The sequence below is a fragment of the Festucalex cinctus genome, chromosome 18, assembly GCF_051991245.1.
Source record: "Festucalex cinctus isolate MCC-2025b chromosome 18, RoL_Fcin_1.0, whole genome shotgun sequence".
In the NCBI taxonomy this organism is placed as follows: Eukaryota; Metazoa; Chordata; class Actinopteri; order Syngnathiformes; family Syngnathidae; genus Festucalex; species Festucalex cinctus.
The window spans coordinates 3,434,469-3,451,152 of record NC_135428.1 but is presented as its reverse complement, the minus strand read 5'-3'; the positions used below and the strand labels follow the sequence as shown (position 1 = coordinate 3,451,152).

Genomic DNA, 16,684 nt, shown 5'->3' with positions numbered 1-16,684 from the left:
ATTACAAATATGCCCAAATGATAATGTACCATTGTACATTAAAACTAAATAACTAAAAATAAAGTTCAGTGAGAGTGTCATTCAAGGTGTGGATGCGTTCTATTTTTGCGGTCGGAGTCAAATCAACTCTCTTTGGCAAGCAGGCTGAAAAATGTAACCCTGGCTTTCATTTTCTTTTGTAACATGTCTACTTCATCTATGAACCAGGAAGTACCCTGTGTACTAACCACCAGATGAACAATTAAACACAACAAAGGGAAATCACATTTTCTTCTCACCTTTGAAGAGAACCGCACTCTAAAGTTCTAGTTATTATTATTATTATATTTATGGCGGCTTTTGTATTGGGTCTCATTCGGGGCTCATCCTCACCCATGATGTTGTGCATGCACAGAGGGCAGGTGCGGTGCTGCAGCAGCCAAGGATCAACACAATCTTTATGAAACTCATGAGCGCAGGAGATGATCCTGAGATGCTTGTGTCCAAAAAAATAGAGAGATGGATGTTACAATACTTCCAATATTACAGACAAAACATTATCTTCGTACTGCTGAAAGATGGCTCAAAGAGTCAAGTATCCCTTTAAGGTGCATTTATGCTTACCTGGCCATCCTGGAACTCCTCCAGGCAGATCGCACAAACTGGGGTGGAGTTGGAGCTGCTCGCTGAACCCCAGACCCCACGGGGGCGCTGTGAGCCTGAGCACCCCTGAGAGATGTAGGTTTTGGTCTCCAGTCGATTAATCGCCCGCATGGTCTGCTGATGCACCGAGTCCTGCAACGGTACAAGTTGGAAGCCTGATGGAAGGCAGTTTGACCATTTCTCCGATATCCTGCTTACTAGTAACAAGTAGCTTTCTTACTAGTACATCAAAGTGGTCTTATTAGTGAGGACAAAGAGCAGACTAGTGGTTGGACGTTAACGTATATTAACTCATTCACTCGCCGCCATTTTCACAGAAGCAGTCCCATTCGCTGTTTTACTGGATTTTGACTGATTTTGCAAGGCCCACAGAATATTGTGTTCTTTTGCTATAAAAGCATGGAATTATCAAAAGAAAGATTAAAGTCTCTTCTTTCGTCAGGAAAAAAAAAGGATGTTTCTGCCTGTTTCTGTTTTGCAGCGATTAGCATTAGAAGAGAGCTAAGTTTCATCAGTTTTCACAAATCTATTTCAAATTGTAAGTAATTTAGCTTTTTTTCGACATGGCCCTGGTTGATCTCTTTTGCTCTGCTGCCACCTGCTGGACGTTTGTGAAATAACTACCATTTCTGCAACCGTTCTTTGCAGTTGAGAGGCTGCATCAAAGCCTTATGTATGTATGTTCTAGCATAAAAAACAAACAAACAAAAGAAAACACGTATAAATAAATCTTTGGGACACAACAAAAAAAAAACCGAATTTACACGTTATTGGGAGCAAATGAGTTAAGGATATCAAATAAATGCTTACATTTGTAACAGCGTTGATGGTTTCACTTACCCAAGTTCTATTGGACTTGCACTTATAGCGGAAAGCAAAAATGAGGATGATGGTCACGACAGCCAAGACAATAGTGAGCAGGATACCCACATCATAACGTGGCTGAAAATGGAGAAAATGTAAGCTGTAATACTGGCTGCGTGATGCAATTAAAAAAAAAAGTAAAAAAAAAAAAAAAGTAAAAAAAAAAAAAAAGTAAAAAAAAAAAAAAAAGTGCATCTCTGCAACCCTTCAAAGAATCCCTCCATTCCAGACAATAAATGAAACGTCTAGCAGCTGTGTGTGTCCTTTTTGTGACTGTGCTTACCCATGTGGGCTGCTCCACCAATATACGAACGTTCGCCTCCTCGTTCTTGTTGACCAGAGCCATCAACTCCTTCGCATCCTCAGCATCCACCAGCACGACCGGACGGGGAAGGGAGTCCGTTTCTCTCAGCTAGAGTGACAGTTGTGCAAAACAAGGAAAATGCAGAAATTCTACCAAACTGAGGATCATCTTTGTTTGGACATAAGTACAGGCTCCGGCGCCTTCAAACTCACCTCGGCAGCCGCCTTGACGTCATCGCTGACGTCGAAAATAACCGCCTGGGCTCCCTTTTCCAGGGCCATGCGGGCCTGCAGGAGAAACACGACAGGAGTTATACAACCAGAGGCGAAAGTACAAATAGTTTGTAAATGTCATTAAGTAGGTTCTGTACTTTGACTACTTTTTTTTCTGACAACTTTTTACTTTAACCACTTGTAAAACAGTTTAAAAATCATCACCTATATTTGATAAAAATAAATAAATAAATAAATTGTATTTGGGTGTATTTGAAATTTTGAATCAACGTTTCCACCCCCAAAATGGCTTATTTTCTACAAAACAACCCCAAAACACTGGGTCATTTTGTACAAGACAATATATTAAAAAAAAAAAAAAAAAAAAAAAAAAAAAAAAGTCATTTTGTACAAGCTAACAACCAAGAATGTTAGGTCAAAATGACCCAATTGTACTTTATTTGGGGATTTTTTTTTTCTTTTACATTTTTTAACCCAACTGTTTTTCTTCTTTCCACTCATTTGTCAAAATAGTTTCATTAATTTTCTCAATACCCGCGGATGACAACGTGACATAATAAAGATGTAAATATAGAGAGAAGAAAAGTCAACCATGATTGAAATTTTTATTTATTTTTTTAAATCCGGGTGACAACAGCAACATATTCAGAAAAGCAAGCTAGTCCGCATTCAGGAATAATCTAAGTGAATTGTTTGATATTGTCAACTTCAAGAATGTTTCCTGGCGAAGGTTGTATGGTCTTAGACCACAAGATTATCAAATTCTCCGTCTAATATGACAAAACAAATACAGATAAGGTCTATCAACCCCCCACTTGTTGTCATTAGTGCTAATTTACCATTTGTTTGTAAACCAGTTCACAATGTTAGCATTATGCTAAGGAGCATGATAGCATAAATGCTTGCAGGGCTAACGCTAGCAACTCTAGCTCTTGCTAAGAAAAAAAAAACCAAAACGTGTTGTGTCAAGTTATCAAAATGGGATTTTTATTGATAAATATACTGTAAATATAAAATAAAGTTGCAGAGATGCCACTTCAACATACTGGCTGACATCACTGAATCGTCACTAGGTGGCAGTCACGCATTGAGTGTGTGCTCAACACATGTTCCTCGCTCCTCTGAAAATGTGTTCCTGGGAATCTTATGGCCACAGTACCAACTTGCTGCATGGCCAAAAACTTTCTCATAACGTTGAAGAGCGTGACTGTTATTCCCGAGGGGGGAGGAACAAGTTATGAAGCAGGCAGGATGATAGCAAACAGAGAGGAGTCATTTGATTGTTCACACTTTGTTAAGAAGACTCAATAAACTGCTGTAGGTCATTACCCTTTCTACGGTTTAAAAAATAAAAAATAAAAATTATTCACGGATTACTTGTTTGTTCACACTTTGTTAAGACTTAATGAACTCCTGTAAGTCATGACAAAAAACAACAAGTGCTGATTATTTGCCAAAGGTTTTTTTTTTTAAAGTGTTTTTTTTTTTTTTTTTTTTTTTTTTTTTTTTTTTTTTTTTTTTTTACATATTTATTCAAAAACAATCAGTAGTGACTAATTCAATACATTTCATAAAAATAAGGTTCGGTTTTGCCTGTATTAAATGTCATGGTGATTGCAGGACCACATTGGATATATCACATAATTGTATTATTGTGATTTTTATTCTCCACACTTTTTTTTTTTGTTGCGTAACAACTCCCACATAATACGGTATTTCCAATTTACACTGTTCAAATTTCTTAAAAAAAAATCACGCCTCCCTTTCTAAAAATGTGCTCCATAGTTTGAGAAACCCTAAAACGAGGTCAATTTGATTTCATTCAAATGGTTTTTAATGCTTTAGTGTCTCCCCTTTGCCAACTGCCAGACCATATCGTCCAGTAATCCCATATAAGTTTATCGGCAGGTAATTGAAGTTTTCTGCACCCCATGCATTTTTTTTTTTTCTTTTGTTGATTTTCTTGTTGGATTCCTGTCTGTTTTCTTCCCCAAGCAGTTGCTTGTTTACCCATTCCTCTGTCTGGCTCTCAAGCGAGAGAGCCTTTTATCCCAAAGCAGCTGCGTTCTGCAGCTGAAAACATCACAAAGCGGTCAAGTTGTAGTCAGATAGTGACGCCAGTTGGAATAGAGAAATAAACCTGGCATTGCACGTTAAGTTAAATATTGATCACTGTAACGTAACACATGCAACAGAGTGTGAGTCAGAATGTCCAAATTCCACCATTTTTTTTTTTAATGGATGAAGGCAGCAGGACTGAGAAAACATCTCAACAAGCGGTGGGGTTGACCTGAGAGGCCACCTCCGTCTGCACTTTCAACAATGTTTGCACTGCCTGCCCCATTCTACAAACGCGCAAACGCTTTCACGGGCATCACCAGAGGAGAGCGTGAAATTCAAACGCGGCCTTTTCATCAGCGTTTCATCGCATGCTGTCAAACAGGCATCTGACTACGCTTCATGAGACGGCAGCATACGCATTCGCAGGGCAGGCAGGTAAAAGCATCACTCGGTAGATCCCAGTTAACAAGTTAATGAAAAACTGAGTTTGTCGAGCGACAGTGTTGAACATTTTTTAACACTTCAAATAGAGAAAGTTAATACACGACATGCAGGAACAGACACTTCCTTTGTGTACATGCGATGTCGTAAACGGACCCCTCCTACACGTGTACCCTCCTCAACACACACAAAACAAGTTTAGAGTTTCACAAAAATGGAAAGACATCACATTAGACAGTCGAATCTTGTTTTATGTGGTATCCAACTCTGTTGCCAGATATTTCCTTGTTTCATCAGAACGGTAATTGCAAGACGTGCAGGGGCCAAGATGAGGTGCGGCCACATTAGTGGTGGGAAAAAAGAAGAAAGAAAGAAATAGAAGCATGATCTTGAGAGCTGGATTTAAACTGCCTGGTTCAAGTGACCTAATTGGGATTTGTTTGCTTTCGACGGGTACAGTTGAGATTTGCGCCATGGCAAAAAGGAACTGACAGAATCAAAAGCTTTTGCAAATTTGGATAAATAACATGCATCTTAAATGGACAGAATGAATGTACCTCATCACGACAATCTTAACGTCATCATCACACTAATTGCTGATTTATACGCAACCGCATCTTGCTCACAATACAAACATCAAAACGCCTCCGGTACTGAGGGCCCAAAAGTTAATTAGAGCTGCACCATAACAGGAAATATGCACATGCAACACTTTGAGATTCATTTTCTTTTACCTTTCATCTTCCATTTTTTGGATTTTTTGTGTGTGCAATTTTTCACTTTATTTTATGGCTGTTTTTTTTTTTTCATTTATTTCTGCTTTTTTGCTATTAATTTTCTGACATTTTTGGCAATTTTGTCGACATTTTATGGTAATTTTGGGGATTTATTCTGTTGTTTTTTGGACATTTTATATTTCTTTTCTTTCTTTTTTAATATACATTTCCTGACTTTTTTTGGGGGGCAACTTTGTGTTACTGTGCATTATATGGTATTTTTTTGCCTTTCCTCTTCATTTTTGGACATTTTATGGTCACTTTTTAGTAGAGGTGCACCGATCACAATTTTCCGGCTGATCACCGATCTTTTAAAAAGTCTGACCTGCCAATCTCGATTTTTGCTGATCCCGATTTTTTTATTTTATTTTTTTTCATAATAAGCAGCCACCTTCAGTGTTCCAATTTGAACAATATCTGTGAAATAATGCAAACAGTTTGTTTTAACTGCACATTAAGTATTTCTCTCAAATAAAAATAAAAGCCTCCTAATCATCTCAGCAGAAGAGGATACTTTTTCAGACATCCGAGGAGAGAGATTAGATCGGTGGAAAAGATCGGTTTATTCTTAAGGAATCGGCCGATCGGTCGGTGCACCCCTACTTTTTAGACATGTTTAGGTATTTAAAAAAAAAAAAACATTCTAATCTACCTTTTGTTTCTCTTTTTCTGACAACTTACAAATTATGACATTTTTTTGAATATTTCATTATTCATTTCTTATCTAAATAATTAATTTATTTAATAAATATATTATCTAAAAAATTAAATTAAAAACAAAATAATTTGGACTTCTGTAAAATGTATTTATTAATTTATTATTATTATTTATTTTTAAGAGCGATCCACAGGGTAGCCACAGGAGAGGGACTGAGCTAGCAGAGCCGCAGGTTTCAGAACCCGAATTAGAATGATGTGGCATTTTAATAGATTTTTAGCGTCCGCTCATAGACAAATAGGAAATCACAATTACACGATTCAAATCATGTTTTTCTCATCCGTTAAGATAATTGAAGATTGCTTTCATTTATCCTGCTATCCAAACAGTTTCTTCCTCGGGCATTAACTTGCATTTAGTTCCACAGAAATAATAGCAATAAATATTTGTTTTAATGACAAATCTGAAACTAAGTTCAGAGTCTTTGTTGTCCCAAAACACGCAGACTGAAATGTTTCAAATAGCTTCTCTGAGTTGACAGCAACAGCGGGCAGCTTTGAGGCTATATCATAACACATGCCTGTGGCCTGACTGCCTCTCAGTATTGGACAGAGGTCACAAACGCACTCCCATGTCTCCGCCGAGTGACGCAGCCGGAAGTCGCTTAAGCGATCTGATTACAATTACTACGGGGGTTATATTTCATCTTTACGAGTTGCAGAGGATAAAGCGCAGTAATGCACTAACTTGACAAGTTCAAAGGACCTCTTGTAAGATTGATCGGAAGTGAAACGAACTTTGCATTCAAAAAGACAGTGACTGTATTTCATGATGAAAATAAATAGTCGGCGACAAACTCTATATTCTTTCCTAACCCACGATGGGTGTGTTGTTTGGGTCAAAGTGTGAATTATGTCATCAATTGGCACTGTGACAACTTTGTGTAGTCACACTCTATTTCCTATCTCACTTTCACTCCCATTTGATCAAAGGTTGATTATGATCTGAGAATGCTTGATTTCCTTGTGTTTTATTTTTTATTTCTTTTTTTTTTTTGCCAAGTGGATGAGCGGATATTCCGACACTACATTAGGAAAATCTTTTGAAGTGGGTCACTTCAACCATGTAGCGTAGTAGTAAAATTCCAAATCCACTTCCAACAGCAAAGGAAAAGTGCACAGAAATATATTTTGTGATCCTTTATGAAAGTTAAAAAAAAACAAAAAATAAAACTATTATTTTCTTGCACGTACATAAGAGGAAAATGAACTGCTACATGTGCACAACAAACCCTATGCTAAAACAAGCCTGAATCAATTATATTCTTATCTTTTTCCTATAAATTAAGAAAATATCCTTCGTTTAATCTTTGGTAATTAATTTAATGCATGATCCTTTGGGGATGATTTCAAATGTGATTTTTAGTAGATTTATTTTGAAATCAACCGGAATAATGATGACGTTTGAAAGTATGTCACACAGAAGTGACGTCATCTAGCAGCAGCCAATAGAAAAGCACCTTCAGATGATGTTGCTCCCATGGTGTTTTTTTAAATACTGCACACAGTAAAAAAAAAATAATTAAAAATAAAATAAAAAACTAATACTGAAACTAACAAACTAAAGTAAAACTAAGTGTTTTTTTTTTTAAGAACTAAACTAATAAAAACTAACAGAACCACCCTGAAAATTATGCCATATTACAAATAAATTGGTTTATATACTGTAGCATTTTTGCAAAAGCACAAATAAATTATTTGTACAATTTTTAGGACTAAACACAATTTCTCTTCATAAAATTATGTGGCCCTTGTGTCCTTCAGATTTTCTGTATTTGGCCCTCAAATGAAAAAGTTTGGACAACCCTGGATTAGGACCTAACAGTAATGTGCTATTTTTTTATGTGTATTTCTATAATAATGCAGCAATTTTACTCACCGTTGGACACGACACCTATTCAAAATAATGTGGGAGGGTTGCTTTTTTTTTTTTTTTTTTTTTTTTTTTTTTTTTTTTAAAACAGTGACTCAATGTCAAGACATTAAAAAAAAAAAAAGAAATCCAACCAGACTCATCATACTTTTCTAATCAATCAAGCGTAATGGTTCTTGTGGGTCCCCTGTAGGTTCTCTTCTTAGTGTGACTACCCACACATCATTCAGCGCGAGGGCAAATTACACAGTGCAATCCCACGTGCGGCGCGACGGAGTGAGAGCGAAAGAGGTCCGCAAGAAAGAGAAAGGCCGAGAGGCGAGGGGAAGAGTGAGGCGTGCGTGCTGTGGCGCTGCTCTTGCATTCAAGTATCTAATGACAGAGTACATAACTGCGAGCTGCGAGGCCGACTCTCCCTGCCCTGTCATTTCTCCGGAGCTGCTCGGCACACGGGAAGCATTACTGCGGTACCAGGGACACGCCGCTTGGCTAAATGAGGAGCAGACGGGGGGTGCGGGCGGGTGGTGATGATAGCAGGGTTTCGATGGCATTGAAGACAGGTGCAGTCTGCGTTTATGTTGCGGACATTGTGTTTGACAGCGCATCCACTTTAATGTAAAAAAAAAAAAAAAAAGACCCACCCACAAGGACTTCTGCACTTTATACAAATAGGAAACAACCGGATCTTTTTTAAGCTCTTGGATTCCCCCTACAATTATACGTTTTAATATTGCACAAAAATTCAAACTGCCTGCACGCGTGACATGACATCACTTGAGATGTCATCACTTCTTACAAGATCCTGATTGCTGTTTTTTTTTTTTTGTTGTTGTTTTTTTTGGTGAGGCACCAAAAGATGAACTTCAGGTGTTGAGTAAAAATTTAAGGCTAAGCTTACCTATTACTTATATTGATGTTGATGTCTCAGCCAATAAAATGGCTAGTTGTTGATATTTGCTGGACGGAATGACAAGATGCATACCGTTATATTCGTTAACTGTAAAAAGGTCATGATGCTAGCTACGCTGTAGCATAGTTAGCATGCCGTTTATATCTGTTGATGTTGACCGTTGGTTAGCACTAATGCTATCTTATAGAGCTAAGCTAACCTATTACTTATATTGATGTTGATGTCTCAGCCAACGACTGACGACGACTCAACAGGGGTGACTGTTTGATTTATGTGCTTCTTAGTATTATTCTAAAAACTTTATGATCACGAAGACTGTAAAAAAAATAAAATAATTAAAAAATCTGCGAGGCACATCTGTCACACCGCTAACCTTCGTGTATAACATCTTTGTCGAGTTTCTCAGAATAAGCACAGTAAAAAAAAATTCCAAGTGTACCAAAATGAGCCAACACAAACCACGTGACATTTCTCCCTTCTCTTATTGGCCACAAGAATGTAAACAGGAAGAATTTGACGACTAGCAAGTGATAAGTGAGTGAAGTGGAGCAAGTGGATTCAGTCTGACTACATTTCCCACGATTCCTAAACATGGAAACAGGAAGTAGCTCTACTAAATGAGTGATAACACATTGGGTGATGCCACAGATACATTTACCAAGAAAGTCCACTAAATTATTAATTGACTGTAAATGTCACAATGAAGCTTTGAATTTACGTTTCCTCAGTCGTCCCAAACAACCACACGCGATTGATTGCACGGTTCACTTCAACAACTTCCCGTTGCAGGCATCCTTTTCATATTATTTCCACCATTAAAATAACAATCTGCTCTTGTCATGGGCGAACTGAAGCCATTTTATTACACCACAAGAATGACGTCCTGCCGATTAAAATACTTCTTAGGCCTATAAAAAACCTTGGACACAAAGCAGAGGTGAAGTCTGATTATTTCCTATTAGTTCATCTTTGAATTGAGGCATTATCATGACTGTTTTTACAGTGTGTAATAATGGAAGCGTATAATCCCCGAGTCAAGCAATGTCCTTAAATGGGCATCATTAAAAATTTCATGTTTATGAGTTTTCGTTATGACATCATACTGTACATAGCTGATATATAGCATGATCCTTGTAGTCATACTGGTTGGCTTTCCGATTCTAACAAACAGCACATAATCGGAACGAATTGAATTCATTCCGGGACTAAGCTTGTACCTCAATGTACTCACATGCTCAATACCACTTTAGTAGTCACCGATACCAGGTACCGACACCACTAGTACGATACATCAAATACCATTTGTGTTATTTTTAAAAAACATATATTTACAGTTGAGCCCAACTCTTTAGGGCTGGCCTGCAAATAGCAAAAATCTGTGTGTAGCTGACGCCCATTTTATTTTATTTTTTCTTCGATAACGTTTTGAGGGGAAAATAATCGGCTATTTAGCTCAATTGGCTGATGTTTGAAGGCCGATTATAATCGACAGCCAATTAATCGGGGGTGGAAAGAACTGTATTAAAAGTATCGATTCATGGTTTTCTGAATCGATATTGGGCTATGAAAAGGAATATCGATTCAATATCGATATATCGATATTTTAGACCCAGCCCTAATAGCTTACAGGCACTAAAAATGCATTACAGTGAATTGGAGTATTTTTTGGAAATGGTTATTATCTTCATAATGAAGTCAAGTGTGACAACATAAGTGGACCTGCATGACAAATGAATCTGTTTGTGTGTTATGTGCTAGCTGCTGCCTGAGTGGCAGTTGAATTAGATGAAGGAGGGGAAGGTGCGGCCCTTCTGGGTATCCATTACTTTGATGTGGGGCCACTGGAAAGGGTAGGGTGGCTTGGGGGGGGGGGGGGGGGGGGGGTTCGAACGTGAGGAGGAGGGGCCGCGCGGCATGTCAGGGCAGGCGAGCACATTCTACACGCTCAGGTAAAGTATTAAGCCTGAGGGGTGGGTCTGAATCACGTACTCCTCCTACTTCTACTTCCCATTCATGAACACGTTATTCACAGACGGGCCATTCATTGTGGGGGGGGAAAGGAACTTGATGATGCACCTGATCTTCTTGTTCGAACTCATTCAATTCTGGACCAAACCTCCACTCGCCCCCTCTCGTTGGTCGGGTGCCGGGTGCAGCGCGACAGAGATTTGAAAAGCCCCGCAAAAGGTGACAGGAGCGAGCCGAGTGCCACCTGACATGCAATCGCTTGCTCTCGGAAACATGAAAGCGACGGGCGGAAGGTTGCCGGCAGCGTGCGGCGCGTGATGGGACGGACGTTGATGCCAGAAAAATGTGATGATGGGCCCGAGAGGCACGACTCCAACACACGCACACGCTTGCGCTCATACCGGATGAGATCCAATTTTAAAGTTGGAGTCTCTAACGACACTAATGTTATTTGTAGGGCTGTGCACGTTATCGGCGCTTACTCGAACAGGGTGGCCAGGCGTCCTAATTTTCAAATTGCAAATGCGACGCAAACCTTCTAGTGAATAGGCCCCTCACTTGTTTCGTAGCCGGCTAATGAGGATTATATTAAACGCTTTAAACAATCAAGACAATAAAACGTATCTAAGCAGAGTATCCTTTATCGTTACTTTGCTGTTGACCTCTGGTGGCACGAAGGGAGTTTGTAAACTTGGACACTTGACCGGAGAAACGAACCCTCCCCTAGGTTAGCTTCGCGCTAGCTAGCTAGCTGCTACGGCAGATGGATGGACGACACGGACGGAATTAAAACATTATCAAAAGACAACAAAACATTGAGTTCTGCCGCTGGCCAGTGTACACTTGAGGGATCCTGGAGGTTAAAGTACTTTATTTTAAACTAAAATGGAAAACCTTTCCGTAGGTTGACGCGGCTGTGTTAGCATGTCAGACACACTGTTGCCAAAAAAAAAAAAGGATCTGAGACTTAGTAAAGCACTTTGGACAACATTATGGTGTAGATAAAGCACTCTATATACCATTAGCATCAAATTGGATTTTCCTTTTTTTTTTTTTTTTTTTTTTTTTTTTTTTAACTGTGACATGTTTTTCAGCAAAACTACAATTAATAACACATTTGAATGGATTTGAGATTCAGTTGTTGAACCCAGGCACAAGTTCTTTGTGAGATGGGCAATTCATTCAAAATCTGAACAAATTGAAGTTGAAATCGTATTCAAGTCCTGAGGGTCCTTCTGTAATTTTAAAAAAGCTGTCCAAACATGAAATGCGTCTAGAATTCTTCAGAGCTGCAAACCACTTGATATACTTTAATTACAGTGGTATTTGACTGTAATATGTATAATTTAGTCAACCACCTGGGTTACATGTCAGGCAGAGAGGCGTTAGATGCTTTGATCAAGCAGGGATTAAAAACACACCAAGCTCCACCTTTTCCTTGCCATTTTCCCATAACAAACTGTCTGATCCCACAGAGGAATCTGTATTATTTGTCATGCACTAGAGAAATCTTTTTAGGTAGGAAAACATCGTTGAGATGAAAGTGACACCGAGGTTATAAGTTTGATGAATTCCTTGTAAATGTGGAAAAACAGGCAGGAATATACCATCTTCATTTCATTTTTTGGAACGAGCTGACACACATTTTGTCACCGTGAATCGGGGAAGCCAATTAGAGAGGCTTTCCTGGCCGTTGAAGACGCAGATAATGTCCTTGTTTTCACAAAGCATCCTGTTATTTAATCAGGCCTGTAAGTGAGAGCTTGACACCCCCCCTGCTACAGTGTTGCGCTGCCTCCCTCCACTCCCGCCCGCCATTCCTGCCCTGAGCACTCCATCTCATTCAACAGCTCTTGTAAGCTTCCAGGAATTCATTCTTGGAATAGGCCGCGCAGTAAGCCGCGTCTTTCTGCAGATCAAACGCAAACACCGAGCACAGTGACACGTGCTGTCTGTAAACACGCGGCATGACAACAACAAAGCTTCCGAGATGCACTCAATAGTCGACCGCTGCCTTGCGCACCAAGGATTGTATTTTTGTTCAGTACTTCCAAAGATCCAAAGTCGTAGACGACCACGATCTATGTCACTCAGCATACATCAGTTGATTTATTGCACACCATAAACGTAAACAATCAGGTTCCACTAATCAAGTTGCTAAGGATTCCCGCCGCCGAAGTGTGACTTTGCTCACAAAAGAATATGTCATACAACAAATAAATGTTATTGTATGGTTTGTTTTGAACCGAGCTGGACAGCAATCATTGGCAGCCTTTCTTTCAAGAAAGTGGGTGTGGCTTGACAGGGAAGGTGCAAGTCGGGAAGACTCCCCAAAACGAGTTGATGATTATTCCAAATTTGAATTTATAAAATGTCAGCCCAACAGGACCATACAACTTTGACTTCCTACTACCCACATTGGCTCACTGTCTGTCCTACAAATCCTTTTTGTCAAACCTTTGCTAGAAGTCAGAGTTGGTGGGGTGGAGCACTTGGCATCGACCTCCTTGAGTCACACTTTAAACCGGTACATACTAAAAAGGAGAAACACTTTGTCTGCATTGTGGTGGCATTGCATTGGTTCGCATGTTTGATTCCCTGCCTAGGGAGGGACATATTGGCAACACTAAACTGTCTACTTTCCACCTAGTAGCATTGGGCACTTGCCCAAAAGTAAGTTGGCGAGCAAGAAAAAAAAAAAAAGGCGCAAACAAGGCACATGTGAAGTGTGAAGGTGTGTCTGTCTTTTTTTATGGGCATTTTTCCACTTAATCTCATAAAGGCACCATGAATAACCTCCATCTGTTTGTCAAGCAGTTCAAAAGAGGCTCCGCATGCCTCCACTTGCTGTAGTATAAAAACAACATTCTAACGCAGACCTTAAAGAGGGCCGGCGGCTCAGCATGTACAATGAGAACCGGGATGTGCCAGACTGGTCGATTAACGACGGGAGGGTGGGGAACGAATTAGGTGCACATGAGAATGGGAGTGACAAGAATGGGAGGGGAAAGATGTGAAAGTGGAGAGGAAAGTGACGACAAACTTCCCTGTCAACAAAATCCAGCCTCAAGGGGTTGGCCAATTTGAACACTTGCTGTTGACTGAAGAAGACATCAAATGTTGCTCAGATCTCAGGTAACAAACAACCAATCACACAAAAAAAGGTGAGCTGTGATTGGTCATCAGCTCCGGAAAATAGATAAGCTGTGATTGGTCGTTGCCTGAGCCCCGAGAAACATTGATGTCATCTTCAGTCAAGAGCAAGTGGCAAAATGGCTGTCCCCTGAGATGGACAAAAACAGCTGGATTTTGTTTCATAACTCATATTTCCACAAATATACAACATTAATCAGAATGTCATCTTTACACTAGTGAGATTATATACAACCTTTTAGTACTTTTAGCCATGTTAAAATGCTAATTCCTCACCCAAAACATCACCAAAGTGGTGTTTTCCTCCATTCTCCCCTCTATGGAGAAATTCTAGGTCATTCTGCTCTCCAAGCACCAGCCCCTCCCAACCTGAAAAAACAAGTGGCTGCTCACTTACTAAACACACGCCCACTTTCTCCGAGACCGCCATACTCAAAAGACTATGGTGATAAAAGTAGCCTTTATCAGTAAACATTCTGTCCAAATGAATTCAAAACAAACAATTGACACTTGAAATAAAACTTTTGCGCTGTTGAACCTAACTGAATGAATGGTGTGGTGGTCAACATGCTCCCCCTGTAAGCAGCAGGTTTCTGGTTCGCGTCCTGCTCACGGTGTTTTTTTTTTTCCCCCCTCCTCTTGCCTATTCTCCCCTCCTCCTCAACTACGATTTCTTACGGCGAGGAATCGTTTTGATTCAAATCTTTACTGAAGAATTGAACATCCATCCAGGATGGCAGCTGAGATAGGCTCCAGCAACCCCCGCGACCCTTGTGAGGAATAAGCGGTCAAGAAAATGGATGGATAGATGGCTGGATAGTAAACAGTTTACATTTTGGGGAATATATGAAACCGTATGACAACCCTGGCATGCGTGCACAGTAAGCGGCCGGTTCAGAGACGTATAAAACGTATAAATACGTCTTTGGGACACTTAGAACATTACAAAAAACGTATTTATACGTTACTGGGAGCAAATGAGTTAATGTCACGTTATCAGCTTCTATAACCGTTCTCACAAACATACAGAGAACCTGATAACCGCGGAATACACTTGAGTCGTTATCCAGCTGTTGTAAATAGGTCACACGGTCCTCTGAGCGGTAGCCTAATAATGAGAGTGAACATCAAAGCATTTTCACAAAGCTAACTTGTGAAATAACTCATTAAATATAATGCCTTGTGGTTACAACTTGTGCAACTTGCTTTGTAGAATGCACGCGTTGCTGTTGGCTTGCGGCTAAGTTGCCACACTCTTTGCTTTGTTAACCGAAACGAGCAACAATCAAAGTAAAGTGGTACAGTAAACAGCTTCAACGGCTTCGCCAGCGCAATTATGAGGAATTGGTTTTCAGTTAAATATGTACGCTGAACATTTTGTCCTTGGGCGTTTCATCTGAACCAGCCTATACATTGCAAGAATCACATATTACATATAGTGACGCTCCTGGACCAATATGGACCCATAGTGAACAGCTAACGTGTGAATCAGCTAATTAGAAGATGTTTGAGTCATAAATGGTCAAAGTTAAGACATTTTGGGGCAAAATCCTACATAGATGAAATCTAAAAGTCACTAATTGACTTCAGTTGTGGTTCTTCAATAATTCGATGTATAGTATCGGTTTTTATATCGTGTTTAGAGAGCCCGTGCATAAGTATAAGTAATTCATGTGCAAAGCTAATTTGATGAGCCTCCTCTTGAAAAACAGAGAGGATGATAATGACTGCAGTAATAATATCATGCATACAGTACATCCTTATAAGGAAATATAGGGACTTGCGTTCATGTGCGTATAAGTCAGTGATTCTCAAATAGTGGGATTTAAAAAACAAAAAAGAAAAAAAATGTTATATACTGAAATGAAACATCAAGTCAATGTTTAGAATATAAGTTGGTGGTAAACAAAATAAAGCAAAAATAGCAACACTTGTTTTGAATAATGAATGTCTCTGTTTCCTTTTTTCTATGGCAAAAAAAAATCCGCAGTAGTTGGCTTTTAGATGTAACATCGCCCTTCCTGGTATACATGAAAAAAATATGATTACATGTGTATGTATTTCAGAAATGTTACAAGGTATTCGGCGATCCACGCATACACGCATGCAGGTGACATTCCAAGTGCTTCTATTTTGGAGATTTACTTCCCACTGCGCGGCACTGCAGACATCTCACTGTTTGTGTATAAAAGTTTTGCGGTGCAGGTGACGACAAACTCAACAAGACTCCAATGACTTTATGGAAGCTACGGTATGCGCCATTTCAACGAGGGCGGAGGAAAAGGGAAGAACGGAAAAGTGAGAAAACATACTGCTGATAGTCAAGAAAAAATAAATAAATAAATAAATAAAATTTTATATAATAATAAAATTTACTGAGTGAAAAAAACTGAGTTTTTTTCAAGTAAATATTACTCTTTTCTTTTTTTTTTTTACAGTGCATGTTATTCTGTCTCTTTCTTGCTCATCTCAACTGTCATATTTAAGTTAATATTTTATTTTATCCTCTTGCTTTTTTTTTTTTAAATCCTCTTATTGTTTCCCCAGAAATCGCCGAAGCGACATGTGACTGCAGAATGCAGCGCCAAACTTCTTTTAGGAAAAAGTGGCAAACAAAGGAATGCACTTTCCCTTTGAGGAGGGGAACTTGAAACATTTTTCACATTGTTCCGCTATGGCCATTTAATGTCAGTGAAACCAGTTGGTGACTTCAACACAGGTTTCTCCAATAACCATCTCATC

At 39.3% G+C, this 16,684-nt stretch overlaps 1 protein-coding gene across 2 annotated transcripts in view; it reads right to left on the bottom strand.

Moving 5' to 3' along the window:
- rnf43 (ring finger protein 43) overlaps nt 1-16,684 on the bottom strand; it is an 80,206-nt gene that overhangs the window by 5,055 nt on the left and 58,467 nt on the right. For both annotated transcript variants that reach the window (XM_077505318.1, XM_077505317.1), the window contains exons 3-7: nt 2,023-2,097; nt 1,790-1,918; nt 1,483-1,584; nt 604-774; nt 373-475 (exon numbers count right to left, since the gene is read on the bottom strand). In XM_077505318.1, the coding sequence (XP_077361444.1) occupies nt 373-475; nt 604-774; nt 1,483-1,584; nt 1,790-1,918; nt 2,023-2,091 (574 nt within the window). In that variant the 5' untranslated portion in view covers nt 2,092-2,097. The remainder of the gene's footprint in view (nt 1-372; nt 476-603; nt 775-1,482; nt 1,585-1,789; nt 1,919-2,022; nt 2,098-16,684) is intronic.